Below are 20,770 nucleotides of genomic sequence, written 5' to 3'. Positions count from 1 at the left end.
TCCCACCTTAGCCATATAAGAGTTTCTGATATGGTCAAGGGACGCTTAACCGCCGAACTCGTTACACAAAGGCCAAGTTTTGATGGGAGTTACTGAGATCGTGCAGGTACACAAGAGAAAAGGGGGATGTGAAATGCACCACCATAAGTACTAAATTTCTAGTCCTGACTCCCGCTGCATTTGAGTAACATATAGTCATCAGGTCTATTACATGCAGTATGTGGATTCCCTGCACTGGAAAAAAGGTAAGATACAGTTAGGGATATGCTGCAGGGATGCCTTGAAAGGATGTTACAAACTGATAAATAGGCTTTAGAAAGAATGTGACAGTACTGTTACTTATTAAGCCACTGCTTATTCTTGTTTTTGGAGAAAACATTTTGGATCAATTATTGCTTTTAATTGTAAGAGCCTATCCAGTTACTGTGTCAGGTCTCCAGGCTGACCTGTATGTCTCTAGATGTCTCAAGTCTTGCTTGACGCGAACGCTTCCATACCTTCTTCTAGGTATCTATTATTTTATTTGAAATCGCATTTGCAAGTTACTGAAGCTGTAACGCTGTAAATCTGATCTTCAGTAACAGTGCTTGTAAACTATTTTTGTAGAGTCCTGGGCTGATAATTACTTCAATTTCCTATGAGTCTGGTGGTTTACGTGGAAAAATCCCAGGGCCTCATTGAAGACACACACACGTGTATGTGAGAGCTGGACTTAGAAGTCACTGCACTTCCTGCTTCGAGGATGTACTCGTATTGTGTCTGAAGAGAAAGCTCCCCTTGAGAACTAAAAGGGAAAAACCATAAATAAGTGCCGGGATTAGACTGAATCCAATATTTAAGGCAATACAAAGTTACTTACATGATTTAGTCCCATTAAGTTTTAACGGAATTATTAACTGCTCAGTATTTTAAATAAGATTTCTCAGTCTGGATGTATATGAAATGTGACCGTGTATTTCAGCTTCCAAAGTACATGCAGAGAATTCAATATTTTATGTCTAAACATTAGCTTTTCATAATATTCCTTTGATGCTGAATTTTAGTACAACTCTTAAAGTCATCAGCTAATTGAACATTAAAATATTCTTGGTTATTGCTGTCATCTTTGGAGGCTGCAGTACTCAGAAAATTTCAGGAAGCAGTTATCCTAATTGCTTAATTCTAAACAAATAAATACATTTGTTATCCATTAGGTGCCTGTTAATGACTTAAACTTGACTCCATTGTAATTGCAGAAATATACTGAAAATGATATAAGAAGCTGTTGTCTTGCTGAAATAAAGCAAACGGAAGAGAAATACACTGAAACTCTGGAATCGATAGAGAAAGTAAGATACTACTTATAGAATTGTTACTTACGTATTTTTGTAACAGTCTAGAAAATATAAGGACACAGTCAATGTATATATAAATTTTTTTCCTTGCAGTTTTTCATGGTGCCATTGAAAAGGTTTCTGTCGCCATCAGAGTTTGATACTGTTTTCATCAACATTCCTGTAAGTAATTGCATATTTAATGAACAGATACAAGGTTCATAGCTGGTTATGATATATTTGTGTTGTATGTTACTGCACAAAATTATTATTTGAAATATGGTGCACAGTGCGTTTATGTAGATATTAGGGTAGTTGATAAAAAAGGATGTGCACACTATTTCATTTTTTTTTTTCTGCTTGAGGGAATAGGATAAGAGAAATAGTATTATCGTGTTAGTGAGTGGTTATACACTGGAGTATCTTTGACCCACAGAAGCTAATAATTTATAGAAGATGGGTTATCTTCTAATATATGCTGGCATTTTAGTGATGGTACAAAGTTGTGCCTGTTAGGTTGCCTACCACTGTATGCGGAGTGGGGCTTTCATTAGGATTTCTATAGCTACTCTGCAAATCCTCGTATCTACCCTGGCTCTATCATCATTGAAGACTTTTTAAAGTTAGGATAACTCACAGTTTTGGATTCAGAATCTGGTGCTGGAAGGGATAAGGAAATCCTCTGTGAAGTATCTAGGAGACCTCTTTATTTGACTGAAATCTTAAAAGTTTCTGTGATGATTACTTTGTTCCATTTATTTTTGACCTAATCATAGTACTATGGCAATTTACGTATATTTTTAGTTGATGTAAGTATTTAGCAGATGTCTTTACTTTGTCTGACTTTAAAGGAAGACATCAGACATGGTCTGAAGCCTCTCTCAACACAGACAAATGAAAGGAATGTTCTTTTATGAGGCACGCTGTGAAGAAAGGATCCCCAGAGTGTGGCCCATGGGCCACACCAAACCTTTATTGCCTGTAAAAAATCACCTCTGTTTTGGCCGTCTCTGGCACATCCTGCAGGCTCTCAGGGCTGTAGGAGGTGGTGTTGGGGATTTTCTTATTCTGTGGGAATCTGGTCTGTAAGAATGTTTTAGTTGCTGTTCCAGCACCATCCTGACAGAAGCTAAATTGTGACAGTTATTATACTGATGATGATACCTGACGCCTTGCCATATTTGTCCCGCTATTTAAGTTTTCACCGTGAATCTCAATTGCTGTAATTTCCTTCTCTTTGAATATTAGTCCAAAATACTGCCACAGATGTCAGTAACCTACTTGTCTTCTTGAAGTATGTCAGCTGCCTGTAGAGATCCCTTTGCTTTTGAAAACAAATTTATATTCTGTCCTACATTAATGTTTCTTATTCATTGCAAATAAGGCCCTAATGTGCCCTACCTAAGTTACTGTAAACCTCTTTCCTAAAGCTCTGTGTGCCCAGGCAAACTGAGAGGTCAGCCTACTCACTACTTGTTAAAGAAATGTAAGGGGATCAGATAAGAGGAGTAAAAAGAACAAAACCTGTTTATTTGAAACTAGGAAGACACGTAGTAAGCCATTACATTTAGGTTGTTTTACTTTGCTTTTCATTATCAGCATTCAGTATCCTGCTGTTACAAGATGGTGCTTATTTCTGACTCCAGTAACATCTCACAGGCGTCCAAAAACATTAAAAGAAACATAGGGCTTGCCTAAGCCAAAAATAGGTGCAAACACTTTGTCTGCTCAGACCTTGTCTCTGTGGCAGTTCCTCAGCAGGAAGGCTGGAGGGCACTGGAAGCTTGTTTTAAACTAAAAATAGCTGTTACACAGAGCTCTACAGCAAACTGCGATGTGGACACCAAGTGTGGTATTCTCAGAACAGGATGGATTTGCCTCTGTTAAAGGGTTGTGCTGAAGGATCAGTGCTTTAGGGTGATGCTGTATTCCTTATATAGACTCTGAAAGATGCTTGCTGGACAAAATAATCTGCTGATCTCAAAATAGATTTTATTTTTAAGGAACAAAAAACAAACAAACAAAAAAACAAACCCAAACCAAACAATGACCGCCCCGAACTACTCACCAGTCTAAAGAGAGTGCCCCTTTCATTAGGGCTCAGATTTCAAAGTTCTGTCCTATAAAATGTATGTATGGTTCTGTATTTGTGTGTGTATCTGTGTACATATATGTCTATGTATATATTATGTACATATATATATGTATTTGTATGTACACCTATGCACGCATTTGAATTGAGACATATATATGGACATATAGAGGGAAGGAGAGATGGAAGTACGTGTAACAGATACTGAAGTGTTGGAACTTCCATTAACTTCTAGTGATGTTACCATCAGTTTAATTTAAAATTTGACTTTGAATTGGAGATAGAAGCTCAAAAAGACATTTTGTCCCCTTAGCATTAAGCTGTTTTTCAGGGGTGTTGCTTAGTTGAGTCCCCGTGCACTCCTTAGAAAAAGTGCTTCTGGGATGTATTAATCGGGAAGCATTTCTATAATAATGTCTTTGCTGCAACTTAAGATTCTGAGGATATGGCCATACAATTGCTAGCAACTGAATTTGATCTGTTTCAGGTTTTTGCTCCCTCACCTGTGAAGTCATGATTGGCTTTGTGTGTACTCTTAGTTTTCATCAGTGTGAAGTGAAATGTTTTCACTTAGTTCACAACACAATATTGCGTATTATTTTTGTAGTATATCATTTACTGCATTAAACCATCTTCAATGGCTTTTTTTTTTAAAGAGTTCGCTGTTTTTCATTGCAGTGGTCTGTAGACTGCTTAGTCAGTTATCCTGATTTCAAAACTTTTTAACCTGTTTTGACTTAATTTCTTGTGAATTCTCTGACAGTATCCATACAGTATTGAGGTTGGTGTAATCTCCTATAGTTGCTTACAGATTTTTGTATCATAGTGAACAAGTAAGGTGAGTTGCTACTATACTCAGGGAGCACATCTTTCTGCAATATTCTTGCCTTTCTCTCAGCCATTAGTTGCTTGCTGTATTGGGAAACTCATTATGATTGCAGTTAACTTAGCACTAGAACATCACTAATTGGCCAACGTAACGTACAAAACTAATTTTTCACAGCTCAGGGACATGAATCATTACTTTATCTTGTCACTAAAGCATTTACTTGACTTGCCTAATTTTAAAATTATCATTATAAAATGAAGATGAATTAGCAGGGCACGTTCCAAGCTCAAATAAATTAGTCTCTAATAGGTAGTTCTTGGAGTTTAGTTCTTGTTGCACTATATGGAAGATGTGGCAAACCTTGAAATTAGGTTCTACTCTCAAATGATCTGTTTTTCAATTTATTGAAATTACTGGATCTAACATAAAATAATTTATTTTTATATTCAAAGCTTGAAGTCGTTCTGTTTTTAAAAACCTTTCCCCCTCCTCATTACTGTTTTTAAGGATTTGGTGAAAATTCACAGGAATCTAACACAGGACATCAATGATTCCATTGTTAACAAAAATGATCAGAACCTATATCAAATTTTTATTAACTACAAGGAAAGGTAAGATTTATGCACTCTTACGAATTCTGATAATCTATGCTCAAGATGGTACAGTATTTTCCATATTTTTGTTTGTTGAATATTTTTGAAACAGGATTGGATTTGATGTCAGTATACTTATTAAGCTAGTATTTGGTGTTTTGAGCCTGGAAGTCAAAATGTAACCTATTGCTATACGAGCCCTCCCTCTTCTTACCCCCAGTTTTGGCAATATCGTTACATAGACAGGTAACATCTGTATTTTGAACAAATCTTCTTTGCACAGCGCTTTTTTGTGCAAATAGTCCCTGGTATTTTATAGCATGTACCTGTATTGTTTAACAGATAAAATGTTATAAAAGGGGAAAAAGGGGCAAAATAAGGCAAGGATATATATTAAGGCTATTCCAGGTTAAAAAAAAAACAGAAGAGCTCGTAACTTGAAAGAAGAGAAAGCAGCTGCAAAAGAGAAGAGAGAAGAGACTAGGGTCTCTACCCTGCAGTTAAAGGCGTGACAGTAAAGCAAACACACTCTACCTTCAAACTGTGAAAAACAGCCAGGCTGGTAACAGGATAGCTGTGGCAGCATGCCATGCCCTGTAGGCTAATTGCCAAATTCTTAACCCACCTTTTCAGATTGTTTTTTCTGCCAGCACTGAACAGCTGTTGGACTGTATAGATGAACTTATACGCCTATGGTACTTAGCTGAAAATCACTTATACTGTGGGCTACAGTGCTGACCTACCTTGAAGTAACCCTTGGGTTGTGGTTAAAAATTAGTTCCTTCTGGGACTGGAGCAGGAAGGACCTGTGGGAGCTAATTGGATTTGCTTGGGGGTGATGGGGAAGGAGGATTGTTGCAGTAATAACAGGCTTGTGAGAAATTGGACAGCAGCATCTGGAAAACGTTAGACAGGAGAGTTGTTTTTCGAGGGAGGAGGGTGTCCCACGCTGCCCATAAACAGTCTTGCCTTCAGAGACCCTCTGTCTCAGCTTTTATGTTGGAGCAGGACATAGTTATTTCCCAGGCTATTAGACTTTCTGTTGCTGTAGGAGCGAATTAGGGGACAAGAAGTTGTTCTGGAAAATGCTTATCTTTCAAAAGTAGTTCCGAAATGTGTGCTAAAAGGGGAACAAAGGACACAGAAGAAACCTCAAGTTTATATTATACGAAAAGGAAACAGATGGAGGTCGACTTGGTGTCTTACCCAGGTAATGATTATAAGTAATCAGAAGTGGTAAATGTTAAATCAGTATCACCACTTTAATTGTGAAAAAAGAATTAAAAAAAAAAAAAAAGAATGGTAAAGATTAGGTGATAGAAAAAGAAATTTAGGAGACCCCAATGAAGAGCTCATGGGAACCCCCAAAAAACAGATTTGAAGCGTACAGAAGGAACCACCTCAAGAAATATATGACAAGGTGAAAGGAAACAGCACTCTGCAATGGGACTAGCAGAAAGAAGCACTCCAAACAGGGGCAAAAAAACTCCTGTCATAAAACTAGGCTCCTTCAAGAAGCATTGCTGCTCTTGACAACTATTGAAAGTTTCTTGTTTTCATACACTATTATTTTGATCTGAGAGCTCACAGGATATAACCTGGTAGAAACTGTTGGAGATGGATCAGTTTGGGTAACCCACAAGTTCTTTAAAGGATAGCTGTAATTAATCCCGTTAAGCCTGTGTTGCAGAATTTATTCATTACAGCCTTGGAAATCTACAGTGTTGTAAATACTACAGACTGTTGTTCTGTTAAACAGCAGTTATGCTGCTTTTTAATGAGTCCTCTATGTATCAGAACATATGCATGTGAATATTAAAGGAAATTGCAATGATTTTACAGCATTTTGAAGGTAGATCAAAATTGTGTTCTCCTGAATATTCTTCCTTGTATTCATGCTACCCATTGAAGTCCGTGGCTAAATCTTAATCTTATCCTTGCTTATTTAGGCACTGCTCCTTTTGAAAGGAGGATTGTTAACAATGTACTTGTGAAAAATGATCAAGGATTGTTCTTAAATAAGCAAATGTTCCTTTTATTCTTTGTCTCTTGCTTTGATTTAGGTTGGTTATTTATGGACAGTACTGCAGTCAAGTGGAGATAGCGATATCATGCTTAGACAACATCTCTAAGACAAAAGAAGATGTTAAATTGAAGTTAGAGGTATCAGTATTTTTTAACGTGTATATATACATATATATATGAAAAACATCTGTTTCTATGAATATGCCCTGCTTTCATCCAAGTCTAAAACCTTATGATTAAAAACTAGCTGGACTGATACGTTACTGTGTTTCTCTTCCTTTTCATTTTTTTGGAGCCTCTGATCAAATGAATACGTGAGCTGTTGCGGTACACTTCCTGGCACTGGAGTGAGTGGAGTTTTGCCACTGACATCAGTAGGGTTAGGGTTGTTTATTTTTTTGGGGGGGGAAGTGATCATCAGTGATACACTTCTGTTTATCGTGACATCTCAGCCGAGAACAAAGACTTGCAGAGTCACTCAGGTTGGGAGGAACCTCTAGGTTGAACAAGCCCTGGTCCCACAGCCTCACAGGGCTTGCTGTCTGCCACGACCCCTGGGTCCTTTCCAGCAGAGCTGCTCTCTAGCTGATCAGCCCTCAAGAGTTAGTGTGTCCCTGGTTAGTGCATACCAGGTGAAGGACTTTGCCTTCGTCCTTGTGGCCTTCATGTGAGGTTGCTGTTGAACATGCCCCGAAGAGTGTCACCTGCACCTCCCATCTGATATTGTCTGCAGGCTTGCTGTGGCTGTCCCCTGTCTTTTCCTGCAGATCATTGCTAAAGATATTAAATGGGAGGGGTCCCTGGACAGACCCCTGAGGAGCTTTGCTTGCAACTGTCCCTCAGGTAGCGTAGGAAACATTAGTCACTGCTCTTTTTGAGACTCATGATCTAGCCAGTTTTTCATAGACCTAGCAGTTCATTCATCTGGAGCATAACATCCCAACCTGGATATCAGGATGCTGTGGGAGATGATGTTGAAAGCCTTGGAAAAGTCCAGGTAGACTCTCCCCACCCATTCACATATCTAGCCATTTCATTGCGGAAAGCAGTCAGGTAGGTCAGGCATTGATTTACCTGTGGTAAATCCATGCTGGATATTCCCAGTCAATATGTGCCCAGAAATTGCTTCCGAGAAGACTTGCTACATAATTTTTGCGAGGACTGAAGTGAGACCGACTGGCCTGTAGTTTTCAAGATTATCTTCTGCTTTTTTTGAAGATAGGTGTAATATTTGCTGCCTTTGCTGTGCTTATAGGCAATGTCTTTTTTTTTTTTCTTTTTTTTTAATTCAATGGAATGCCTAATTTCTGTTGTCCTTGTGATGTTTATTCTACTCTTTCTCATGCTGTTGAAATATCTAAGAACAAGTGTCTAGACCCAATCTTTTTTGCTTAGCTATTATTGTCATATCAACTGTTTTCCTTCATTTTGTTGATACTCTTTATCTCAAGCTTAATATGGTTATATATTATATATAATGGGCCAGTATACTTGGCCAATATATCACTGAATTTTCATATATATCACTTGAATATTTTTATTTTCTGACTCACTTGTCTTATTCTTTCTTCTGCTTTGAACTAGGAATGTTCCAAGAGGGCCAACAACGGGAAATTTACATTGCGGGATCTTTTAGTGGTTCCAATGCAGAGAGTGCTAAAATATCACCTACTGCTCCAGGTATTTTATTTTTGAAATTTATGGTGGCTGAGAGCAAAACTGTGATTGTTTATCATCAGTGGACTGTAAGAATGAGAGCTAAAGGTCTTTATCAAAGGGAGGTGATTGACATTTCCGTAGATTTGAGGCTGATTTGTTACGAAATAAAATCCAGTCAAGTGCAGGTTTTCTAACAGAGATCATTCCTCAGAGCTGAAGCATATCTGGGGAAAAAAGAATAAAACACAATTTTTTCCTCAGTATCTGCACCTTTCATTCTTGGTATGTTTAAAGTGCTTAGTAGTACCAAACTGTAATCATGGCCCTTTGAAATGTGAACCATTACCCCCCAAAGGAGGAAGCTGGACCATACTTACAGCATACTTTTAAGATGTTACTTTGCTGTCATAAATTACAATAAAGCCATATTTATTTTGGAATGCTTCTTGTTATAACCCACAAAGCGTTAGCTTTTGCAGTTAGTCCTGTAATAAGGGTGGAGAGTCTTATAAATTTAATTTGATAGCTGTGCCAGGAGACTCATTAGTTCAGCTGCAGAGAAATATATTACTATATTAGACTTTCAGCCCTGCTGATGCTTGTAAAACATCGTTTTAAAAGATGTACCACTTGTGTGTGAAGCATAATTTTGACTCTGCAGTGCAACATACTTTCTGTAATATTAAGTTTTTTGAAATATTTCTATAAATGAGTCATCAATATTTTGATCAATGGAAAATTGGAAAAAACAAAATGAATGGTACAACTGCTTTTTAAAAAAAATTTGAGATCTGAGTTATGGTTTTATAATCAACCTGTATATTATGAAAAGATGATTAACAATATACAATGTCACTATGCTCTAATGTGTGACACTACAGTGTTTATCAAAGAAGAAAGAAATATTTTATAGACTTGGAAAGAAAAAAATCCAGTAAATTGTTAGAATTGTAAAGTGAAGTATAAATATGTATTTCCTAGGATTTTAGCAAGTTATTGTGTTAGCTGAAATGTATAATTCTCTTCTCAAATTATAACAAAGAAATAACCTGTTTTCCCCAGAGGTTACTTTTTCACTTCATAAAAACCAAAAAACCCCCTTTGTTTTTCATATGGGAAGTGGCTAGAAAAATACTTTAAACATTTACATTTGATTTAAATATGTCTTCTGAGTCACCTTTATCTTAGGCGTAATGAGACAGTGACTTCTTTTAAGCAATTGCACAGTTTAGCTGAGTTTTTATTGCCAGCATACATCCCTCCCTGCAGACAAGTACATGCTTTGGAATGGGATGATATACTGTATAGTAATGTGCAAATGAACGCAAGTGTTTACCTGTGCTTTCAGCATGCACATACAGTAATGATCTGATTGGCAAGTTTTAAGTGCTAGACAGACCAAATTACCTTCTAATGATGGTTCATCATCAGCTACAGTTGGTGTTTAGGCTATACAGCAATCATTCTTAAACACTTGCCAATTATCTGTTTGCAGTAGTCCCCACTCAGTTATAGGCAGCTCACTATGGGGATGAAAATGTGAATTCTTGGGTTGTGTGTTTTGGTTTTGTTTTTTTCTTTTTTTCGGGGTGTGTGGGGGGGTGAGCAATGACAACTTCAATTTATAAACTGACAGGCAGTGTGTGAAAAGTTTTAACTGCTCTGTCCACAGGAGCTGGTAAAGCACACTACTGATCCCATGGAGAAGGCAAATCTAAAACTGGCACTTGATGCAATGAAGGTAGGCACTTTTTATATAAATATGTATAAAAATATATATAACAAGCATGTTTTCACAGGTCACTGTGAGCTTTACAAGTATGTCAGGGCAAGTATATGGTTGAAGGCTTGGCTCAAGTCTGAGAAACAAGTTCAGTAGTTTTCTGAAGTGGAGCGTTTATGAAATGGAACTTCCTTATTTCAGTTTACTTCTACATCGGTTTGCTGTCATATAATGAGATGAAACCCAGATGTTTCAATAGTGTTGGTCTCACTTCCAAACTTCAGGAATATTTCTGCCACTGTAAGTCAATTCTAATCAAGGTCAGTAGTTTCCCAGTGAGATGAAGACAGTTATCTTTCTTTACAAGACTTTTTTTCTGTCATCTTAATGTGATCTCTGTAGCTTTACCTTTGAAAGCAGTAGCGTCTTTCTGGAGGTAGAGTATCTGTCAATGTAAATTCACCCGCAAGTGGTACAAACAAATGCTTTATAGAATAGCTGTATTGCCTTATGTATAAGGCAATATATTATGTGTTCCTCTGCACAGCTTCAGAAATGAAGCACAGTTCTGCTTCAGTTGGCTTCACGGCATGAATTGTGACATTCATGTGCTGGAATCGTGAAATTTTTTCTGTCCTTCATGGGGAAGGGGGGAAAGAAGCCAACACGGCATAGGCCATATCTCCTTCTGTTGTAATCTGTATGGTCCACAGAAGATGCTGAAGTCGGACTAAGTTAGTTTTGGGTCACACAGCTGTCTCATGTTATGTGACTGTCTGCCTTGAATGCCTGCGATACAGACCAGCTCACAAATGAGATTTTTGGCTCCCCTTTTTTGTCATGCGGTTTTGTGCAGTGAATGCAGAGAGAGCCACCATGATAATCTCCCACGGAGAGGTGCCTGAAACGGGATGGCACAGCATTGCTTCCATCTAGTAGCAAGCCATGCAGCCTGGCTGCTGCTAATTGGCTAGGAAAATAACCCTGGTTTTTATTCCCCCCTGCCCTCCTTTCTCTTTCCCATTTGTTGGCTTGCTTCATTGTTTTTGGTGCCTCTTGGACTGAAAATAAAATTAAGAAATCTCTTGCCAGAGTGGCTGTGGCAGTTATGTGCTGGCTGGCAGGATGTAACCAGCCAACTAAAAAGCCCCCCAAACCACTTGCCACCCCACCCCACAAAAACCCCAGGTATGAGCATCCCTCCTTGAGGTTGCAGCACTGTTTCCCTCCTGATTTACTCTGTCCTCTTACAATAGTCCCTGCCAGTGTAGCAGAAGTAACTGTGCAGCATCAGTACGTTGCTTCTAAAAACCCTGGTGTGTCTGCTTGAAAATAAAATGTCTTTAGAAAAACTGCCAGCAAGGTGGTACTGCTGCCTAAGAAAGAAAGTTCTAGGAAGGGTTATGCTGTTAGATTTCTTTTAGCAGCAAGAAAAGAGGTTATTTAATTTCTACACTAACTCTTTTAAGACTGATATGAATGTATCCTGCACAGATTCATTTGGGAAGCTAGCGTAATGATTGCAGCTATTCCTAGATTCTGATTAAAACCGTCTTAGGAAGAAGATGTATCTTTCTCCCACCCTCCAAATTCGTGGCCATATTGAAGGGATACTGTAAAAGCAAGTTGTGAAGATCAGAATGCCTTTTCCAACTGCTGCTCTCAGGGTCCCTGACCTTACCAATTACCACTCCTGCTCACTCCTCATCTCTAGCCATAAACAGAGAAGCCTCAGCAAATTGTCACTATTACTCAAGCATGTTCAGAGCATTTTAAAGGTTTTAGTGAAATGTGTACAGTAAATGTTCTGGTAAAGGGGACAATAATGATCTCAACCTGTAACTTCAGGTAGTATATCCCATTAACAGCCCTTTCTAAAATCTGCTGTGTAATGGCTTCTCTCTGCTGTTAAGCAGTAAGAGCAAGATCCTACTACTGGGGCAGTAGCTTCTTCTCTCCTAATAAGCTTATGATATGTTTACACCTTATATGCTGCTTTCGAGCTGCCTTACATATGTTTTCTACTATATGCTCTATTTACCTTCTGTCTTATTCTCAGATATTGGATGTTGTTGACTGCTTTTTCTGACCATAAGTGTGCTGCATAAATTACATTTCCATCTTTAATCTTGAAAATAAGACATTAACAAAATTCAGAAAAAATCATCCCTTTTACAGTTTATTACGTGTCCCTCTTTCTTGCCACTAAATTTGTGTTTCAATAGATATGATGAAGAAAGTTGTAAATATGATTGAAGATATGCAGAGGCTTTTTTCCTTCTTTATTTAGGCATACATATTGATAATTCTTGAACATTAAAGATAATTTAAAAAAAAAAGACTAAATATGCAGGTAAGTCAAAGACAAAATTAGAAATAAATTTGCCAAAATAATGTATTAAAGTGCTCTGTTATGAAAGAGTTGTTTTTTTTTTTTTCCCCCGCTCCCTTTTTCTGTTGATGCTGTAGGACTTGGCTCAGTATGTAAATGAAGTGAAGAGAGATAATGAAACGCTCCGTGAAATTAGGCAGTTTCAACTATCAATAGAGAATTTGGTATGTGATATTTTTCATCTCCATGGTTTTTAAATCACTTGCGGTTAAATATATTGATAGATGTATTTTTTTCCCGTTTCATATGACATTATAGTACTCTTGATGATATTTAAGTATAAGTATGCTTTACTTGGTCTAGAATGACACAAATATTTAAGAACAGAAATCTCTGCTATTTTGGGGGTCTGTCTGTAGTTAAATATGTTTGCATAGTTAAAGGTTTGTATTTGTACAGTGACTCAGGTGTTTTTGTAATGGGAAAAATTTTCCCATTTGAAGCCAAAACTGGAATGGACTGATTCTTTATTGTATTTAGTTTAGATGATAGTGAGGAAAAGGTGTTGTTTTCAGGCCTGGAAAGCCCTTTTTTGGGGTAAAAGGAGTGGGTGGTCTAACATTTGAATGTGTTATCTTGACACTTTTGCTGTATTGAATCATACATATTACTTCTGTTTCAGAATCATTCCCTCTTACAGTACGGAAGACCTCAAGGTGATGGGGAAATAAGGATAACTACGTTAGACAAACGTGCGAGGCAAGACAGGTGATGGCATGACTTCTGGTGTTTGCTATTAAAAAGCCTGTAAAATAACTCTCTTTTTAGATTTCATGTCAGCTCAATGATTCTTGAGAGTACTTCCCACTTCACTGTGCATTCACAGAGCCTATCCACTGTTTACCAAGTGAATTTGCCAAGTGATTCATGGGAAGTTAGTAATTACGTTATCATCTAAGATCACCTAAGTCCCTTGCAAGTAGTACGTCTCTAGCGAAAGTACTTCCAGTGTTTTTTGTTTTGTTATTCAGTAGTTTAGTTGTTCACCTTCAAAATTTTAAGTGCCACAGGCAAAGGTTTGTAAAACAAGACTTTGGGTTTTCTGGAGTGTTTTTAACCATCTTTGTATTGTGTTTTCATAGGCATATCTTCTTGTTTGATCTAGCTGTAATTGTTTGCAAACGGAGAGGTGATAATTATGAAATGAAGGAAATAATAGATCTTCAGAAATACAAAATTACAAATAACCCCACTACTGATAAAGAAAATAAGAAGGTAAGTATTTGTTGCTAATTCATCTAAAATCTATATTTTTAGCAGCAATTTGAAACATTTTGCAGGAGTTCAGAATGTATATACAATTTATTTACAAATTTTATGTTTTAAATGTAAGATTAAGTGAATATTTAGGGATTTCAACTTTGTTTATTTTGATGTAATTAAAACATTTGAGTAAGTCATTCCTAAGTGAACACAATAATGTGGTCTTGCTGTTCCCAAACTCAGGGAATTAAGAAACATACAAATGCTTCTTTATTTTTTCTCTTCCCTCCCACCCCCTTTTCATTTCTTCACAACTGATGACCTTTGTATTGCTGATCTTTTTATGCAGTGGTCTTATGGCTTCTACCTCATTCATATCCAAGGTCAAAATGGTTTAGAAGTTTATTGCAAAACTAAAGACTTGAAGAAAAAATGGCTTGAACAATTTCAGATGGCTCTGTAAGTATGTTTTTATAAAGGTAGAATCACGTTCATCACAAGTGTAAGGATATCACTTAAATTATGCTGAACTGCTTTCATGTTTAGATTTTTTTAATGCAGCCTAGTTATCTGATTTATTTGACTTTCTGAGAAACACCTGACTGACATCTTCATGAACAGAATATTTCCCTGAAACTCCTCTTGGAAAAGAAAGAGGGCACTCCAGGCTATGTATTACTTTCCAACTTTGCTGCTGAGACTGTTTTAGTAATATTGGCTTAAGCAACCAGGGGGAAATATTAATTATTTAGCAATAAATATCTAACGGAATAGTGACCTTTCTTTCCCCTCACATTTTTATTTTGGTTAATTGAAATGTATTTTTTGAAAGGTGATGCTGATGATTTGAGGGGGGATCCTGGTGTCTTTCCTAGTGGCTTTTGACTAATTTATTGTTTAGTATTTGGATCAAGTTGCTTGGCTTATTAAATTTTATTTGAAAAGGCTGATTTCCTTTATATATTTTCAACTAAAAGAGGAGGTTGCTTTAGACTTCCTGAAAAGTAAGTTGTTCAGATGCAGCACTGCAGATTATATTATTGTTATGCAGCATGAGCTTTATTTTCATTTCTGATTCTTGTCAGAAAGACAAACATGATTATTGACACCTCGGGTATTCTGATTAAATTTAAAACATGTGAACAAGGGAATCAGATGACAGGGTTATGCTTGCTTTATGGTTAAAAAAAAAAAAAAAATGCGTGAAGGGGGGTGAGGTACTCCCAGTGAAAATACAGAGATGGCATTAATAAAAATTGTTTTGCATGTGATTGTAAAGGTATGTGGATTCAGAAAAAAGGCTATTATGAGCTGATACGAGTGAAACTCGCTAATAAACTACATATATGTATTTTAAGACCTTAGTATGATGAGCACTAATGATTTAAATGAGAACATAAGGGAGGAGAACCTGGGCTGGATAGATATTATAAGGCCTGGTTACTAGGGTTCCCATCTTGCTGATTTTTACTGAAGACAAAAATGACATGTGTCTTGGCAAAAATTTCTGGGTAGCGTACTGGGGGGTGGGAAGAGATGTTTATTTGTATGTGTGCAGAAAGCCGAGTACTTTGCCTCTTTGTGTCCCTGTGCTCTCACTGCTGCACTTCCTGTAACGTCATTATTGATATTTACTTAAACATAGATAAAACATGCATGAGAAGCACGAGGAACTCGGATTTATCAGCTGTAGCATTGCAACTATTGATCACTCTTCAGGCGTCCTGGCCCAGTGCACAAAAAACCCCAACCAACCAAAACAAAAGTCAGCCAAGGAGCTAAGGAGAGCAGTAAGAGTCCTATCTTTTCTCCCAGGAGCGTATCCTCAGTTCTTCCCAAACATTTTTATGGTCCCCCCCCACTGCCGTGTGTGGTGGGTGAGTGCAGCTGCACGGATCCTTACGCAGTGTTAGGCACCAGCCGGTGCTCATGAGCAACGTTCATGAGCGTGCTTTTGCGAACGATGGCTTACTGCTGCTGGTTGCTCTACGTGAGCAGAACAAATGGGGCCTGAAGGGTTCACAAGTTAATGTGCTGCTCTTTCCTTTTGGGCGGATGGAGTTGGTCATTGAAAATGAGAGTGGTGGTGTGTCAGCCTTGCCTTGCATGGGTGTTTGTCCTTCTCATAAACCCACACCTCTAGTTTAACCTCTTCCTGTGTGATTAAAGGCTGTAACGCAGGGGCACGGGACCTGGAGCAGCAGGGTTGCTGCAGGTCAGGGCTGAGGTGCAACATGATATAGTGGCATTATTTGCATTGGGCAATGCTGTTGCTCCCTTTTATTTATAACCACTAGGACTGAAAACAATGGGGAGCTTTAATGCTTCCTGAAGTTTTTATACCTTTCCCCCAACTCTGTTACCTGGGTTTGACTTCATAGCATATTTCCCTCAGCAGCTCTCCCAAAACATACCTTGGTGTATGTAGCAAAAATTATATTCCAGTGCATGCTGAGGCACGAGAGTTTGTATTTGGAAATAAATTAAGCCAAGTGTTTTGAACAATTGGTTTGTTAGTTTGATTTGCTTGTTTCAGGGGTCTCATTGCTTGCTGTGTAGGTTATCTGTTGTAGGGTGATTCTACTCTGAAAAGTAACAATGATTGAAATTATGCTGTTATTCATCATATTCAATTATAATTGCTGCTTCTGTGGGCAAAATGCTTCTCATTACTTAAATTTTACTGAGACTGCAAAAACAGCACAGTTGAAGGAGTGAATTAGGTTCTTTTTTGATTATCAGAAATGTTGTTTACTGAGTTTCAGACAGAAATTTCAATGCGGTTTTGTTACCTTTAGGACAGCATTCTGTGTAAAGTTTGGTCTGTGCAAGTGTTAATCGAAGAACATAACAAGAAAAGAAGTTAGGATCTCTTTTATTATTTTTAAATTATGAATGAACCTTGTTGCCACTAGAACAGTTTTATTGGCATAACTGTGTTAGCTAGGCTGTAATTTTTTTATTTTTGCTTTTTAGGAGCTTAGACGTTTATGACAGTGTATGAACAGCAGTGATTACAGTTACATTGCTGAAAAGGCACCTACTGTTGAGATGCTGGTGTCATTGAGATGACAGTTTGTCTCCAGATATGGGAAGCTTATGTTATTGATGAAGTGCGAAATAGAGGAGAATTCTGCTTTGCTGTCTGGACTTGGTTTAGGTTTGGAGGGCAGGAATACATTAGGCACTCTTGATACGGAAAATCTTTAAAGGAAGGAAGGATGAAATCCCAGTGCAATTTCCAGAGTATTACTTTTCAGACTAGTAAGTTTCTGTTAGAAAACTAGTTTCACAAACCTGTGAAAATATTCTGCCTCTTGGCCAGCTCTGTTGTTAGTGTGGTATATGGCGAGTTGTTTTGTCGTGAGGGAGGTTGGGAACAATGGGCTACTATTCATAAGAAACTGGGTAAATTGTTTTTATTCATATGGCAGTTCTGTTGCTATAGTACGTGTTTGCTGTTTTCCTGAGCCTATTGCATTATTTAGCAAATACATAATATCAAAACACCTCAATTTTTATTTTTCCTAGTAATTTAATGAGGGTTATTGATGAAGCCTGTTCATACACTACATCCGCAGCAGCAATGATACCGTGGCATGGCTGCACTGAACTTAATGCTGTTTACCTATTCACAGTAATCTCCACAGTTGAGTCTGGGTCACATCCCGCCCACGTCCCCCTCCGCCCCCATTTAGAAAAAAAAAAAAAAAGGTTATTGTGTACAACCTTCAAAATTGCTGGTTATTTGGGAGCGCTGGATTTTCTAGATGGCAATAAAATGAAGTAGGACACTGGGGCAGCACAGTTAACATTGCAGTCAAGCTCTTGAAGCTGAAACTTTGGTTGGACTCATAAACCTGATGAAATGGAGAGATTTTTGTAAAGCTAGCCGGCAGAGACCAGCGGAGGATGTTTTAACAGGAGCCATCATATCACAAATGGCTGAGCTCTCTCGTGGTGTGCCTGTTCCCTCACTGATGTGAATGGAAGTTCTGCATGCACAGGGGGAGCGTAAGCGCCTGTTGCCTCAGAAGAGATGGGCTGCTTAACAGCTATAGTGGCTAATTTGAGCAGTTGCTATTTTGTTCTTGGAACTCTGTTCATAGTGAGCATGAGCTTATAGCTGTACAGGTAAATAAGCACTTTTTGAAAGACAGTACTACAAAGACTTTACTGTACTAGACGTGGAATGTTTAAATTTAATCTAGCATGTCAAATAGCATTGGTTTAAATGCAAAGTCATTCCATATCCAAGATAATATTAATAGAAGTGTACAGCCAAATTACTGCACCAAATTACTCAGCCAAATTAGAGACATCATGTATTAAGTCAAAGTTTGTCAGCAGCATGATAAAGTGCATGGTTTATTTGCTGTAACTGAGCCATTAAAAAACTCAAAAACTGATTGTGAGTGTGCGACGCAATTTTGTTAGATTTTCTAGTAGCATATCCTGTCTAATCTCTTTTCTTCTGTGTAAAAAACAACCAGAAGAATCAGAACAAATGTATAATGTCTCATACCTACAAATTACATGAAATAAATGATACTTCTGTGTTATTCAGCTTATGCTAAAAGGTAGGAGCATTGATTGTTTTTTTTTTTCCCCCTAGAAAGCTGTCCTACAGATGCTTTTCTTATTTTAAAAATCCTTGTTTTTAAAAAGAGATGACTAATATATATATGTCAATGAATTTATGCTAACCATTCGTTATTAAAAGAAAAAACTCCTTGAAAGTCAAAGTTCTCCTCCTCTATTGTATGCGTGCATATACCTCAGTTATATTACTTTGGAACTACTTAGCTGGCTAATTATCAGGCTTAATTTCTTATTATGTGGCAACTGCTTTCTCATCATTGCTGTGATGAGTTTAATTCTCTTTTATTTCATCATGAGATGACAGAATACATACTGAAAGAAAATACGTTGATTATTACTACAGCTGTCTCATGTTGACACTAAACATTTGCTTCTATCCACTAAATATTCCTTTGAGTGTGGTTTGTTTCGTGATCACAGTAGAGCATGGAGCAGGTGTGCGTTGTCTTCCTCACAATGGCAGAGACCTTTTCCATGAAAGGCCACGTATTATATTTTCCCACTGACTTAATATCTGAATCCGTTAGTGTAATACAGCATGCAATATCTTATGCTGATTTGTGCTGGATTTATTTTGTCATCATGATGTCCAGTTTGCTGATTTAATTAAGTCTTTCTCCTGTTTCTCAGTTGTGCTTTGTAATCCACTCTAAAAATGGCCATCAGCAAACTTGGCTTCAGTATATATTCCTAGACAGGAAGATATTACACAGAAATGCAATTTAAAATGTAATCACAGAAGAATTTAGGTTGGAAGGGGTGTGTGGGGATTGTCTACCTCAGTCTCCTGCAGGGCTGAGGTTGCTCAGGGCCTTGTCAGCCTGAGTTTAGTACTGCTGGATTTCAAGATGCACAGAACCAATATTGCAAAGTCTCATGCAACAGTGTTGTAACACGCCTTTTAATTAGGCTTTGCTCAACATCTCTCTTTCACAAACTGAGAAGTGCATGAAAACATCTTGCAGGCAGAGGAGCAGGCCTTTTTTTAATATACTTAGTTAAAATTTCACCTTCAGAAGTACTCTGATTGTAGTTTCTGCTTTGACAGCTACTGAAATTGCAATATTAAACATCATGCCTAATTAGTAATGCCTGAAAAATCAGTGGGAAACACATGATCATTATAGTGATTAGGGTACGCATTAATTGCATGGAGGTAATGAATATGATTTTTTTCTTTTTTTAATATCCAAATAAAAGCAATTTCAGACATGAAAGCTGTACAGCCCTCAAAAGTTAGTGATTTTAGTTTTAATTACACTATATTTAAGTTTTAAGTTACTACAGAGTTTGTGCAGCAGCTCAGGTACAGTCTAATATGTTTTTGAAAAATTACTGTTTCAGTTAGACGTAAATTCATACCCTGTAACTCAAGGGACACAGAACACATCATCTGATTGTAAGGAAATAATCCCGAGATTCATTGATTCTCGAATCTGATAGGTGTGTGCGCAACCTTTTAGATCAGGCAAGCTACATAAATTGTAGATACAGCTCATTGATTTTTCTAGATTTTAAAGAAAGCTAGTATGAGAAACAAGGTAGGTGAAAAGTGTTCTCTTACCTATTAGTATACCTATTTCCAAATTTGGTTTGCACTCTGTGACTAATGACATTGGTCAGATTCAGCTCAAATAGATCTGTTCCCTCAGATAGTGCATTAATAATGCATATGCATTAAGACTTCTTCTGAGAGCATATTTGAGCTCTGACATATTGAACACTGACGTCTTAAATTAAAGCTTTCTTATCAGAGCACTTTAAAAGCCTTGGCTATCTGCTGCATTTTTCAAATAGCCTGCAAAGGTGTTTCACTTACACCAACCTCACATAGGTTACCAAAGCAATAAGCAAACATGTCTGCCTGGGCTTCTCCATCAGTATAAATATTTCAATACCGCAAAAATGAATGCCAAGTTCATGTCTGCCAAAGAAGAATGGTTGCCTGTTCTTTGCTATGACTCCAGTTGTTTTTGATCAAATGTTTTTCAGGGTTATAAGCAACCATTCACAATGTATTTATAGTTAGGCAGTTTCTTTAGATTATTCCAGACACAGCAAGAACTGTGTGAAGATTCTGTACATAATTAAGAGCACAGTGTAAGGACAGCATAGAACGTGAAAGCAAAACAGAAATTATGAAGACTGTGTGTAAATGCTTGGAGATGACAAATACACTTTGATATTATGTCTTCCAGTTCACAAAACCGAAAGAGTTCCCAATCCTTACGATTTTACAACTTACCTTACAACATGTGAGGTATATGACTGTGGATATTAATAAGTGTTTCTTAAAATTCAGTGAAATAAATTTGTAGTGACACTACATCGTAAACATC

General features: G+C 37.5%; 1 protein-coding gene across 2 annotated transcripts in view; it reads left to right on the top strand.

Moving 5' to 3' along the window:
- Nucleotides 1–20,770, top strand: part of VAV3 (vav guanine nucleotide exchange factor 3) — a 180,291-nt gene that overhangs the window by 73,308 nt on the left and 86,213 nt on the right. For both annotated transcript variants that reach the window (XM_082311703.1, XM_082311702.1), the window contains exons 6-15: nt 1,236–1,328; nt 1,428–1,496; nt 4,742–4,845; nt 6,891–6,990; nt 8,437–8,532; nt 10,184–10,252; nt 12,704–12,790; nt 13,249–13,334; nt 13,709–13,841; nt 14,179–14,288. In XM_082311703.1, coding sequence (XP_082167829.1) covers nt 1,236–1,328; nt 1,428–1,496; nt 4,742–4,845; nt 6,891–6,990; nt 8,437–8,532; nt 10,184–10,252; nt 12,704–12,790; nt 13,249–13,334; nt 13,709–13,841; nt 14,179–14,288 — 947 coding nt within the window. The remainder of the gene's footprint in view (nt 1–1,235; nt 1,329–1,427; nt 1,497–4,741; nt 4,846–6,890; nt 6,991–8,436; nt 8,533–10,183; nt 10,253–12,703; nt 12,791–13,248; nt 13,335–13,708; nt 13,842–14,178; nt 14,289–20,770) is intronic.

Source organism: Platalea leucorodia (genome assembly GCF_965183815.1).
Source record: "Platalea leucorodia genome assembly, chromosome: 5".
In the NCBI taxonomy this organism is placed as follows: Eukaryota; Metazoa; Chordata; class Aves; order Pelecaniformes; family Threskiornithidae; genus Platalea; species Platalea leucorodia.
This window is presented reverse-complemented; position numbering and strand designations above follow the sequence as displayed.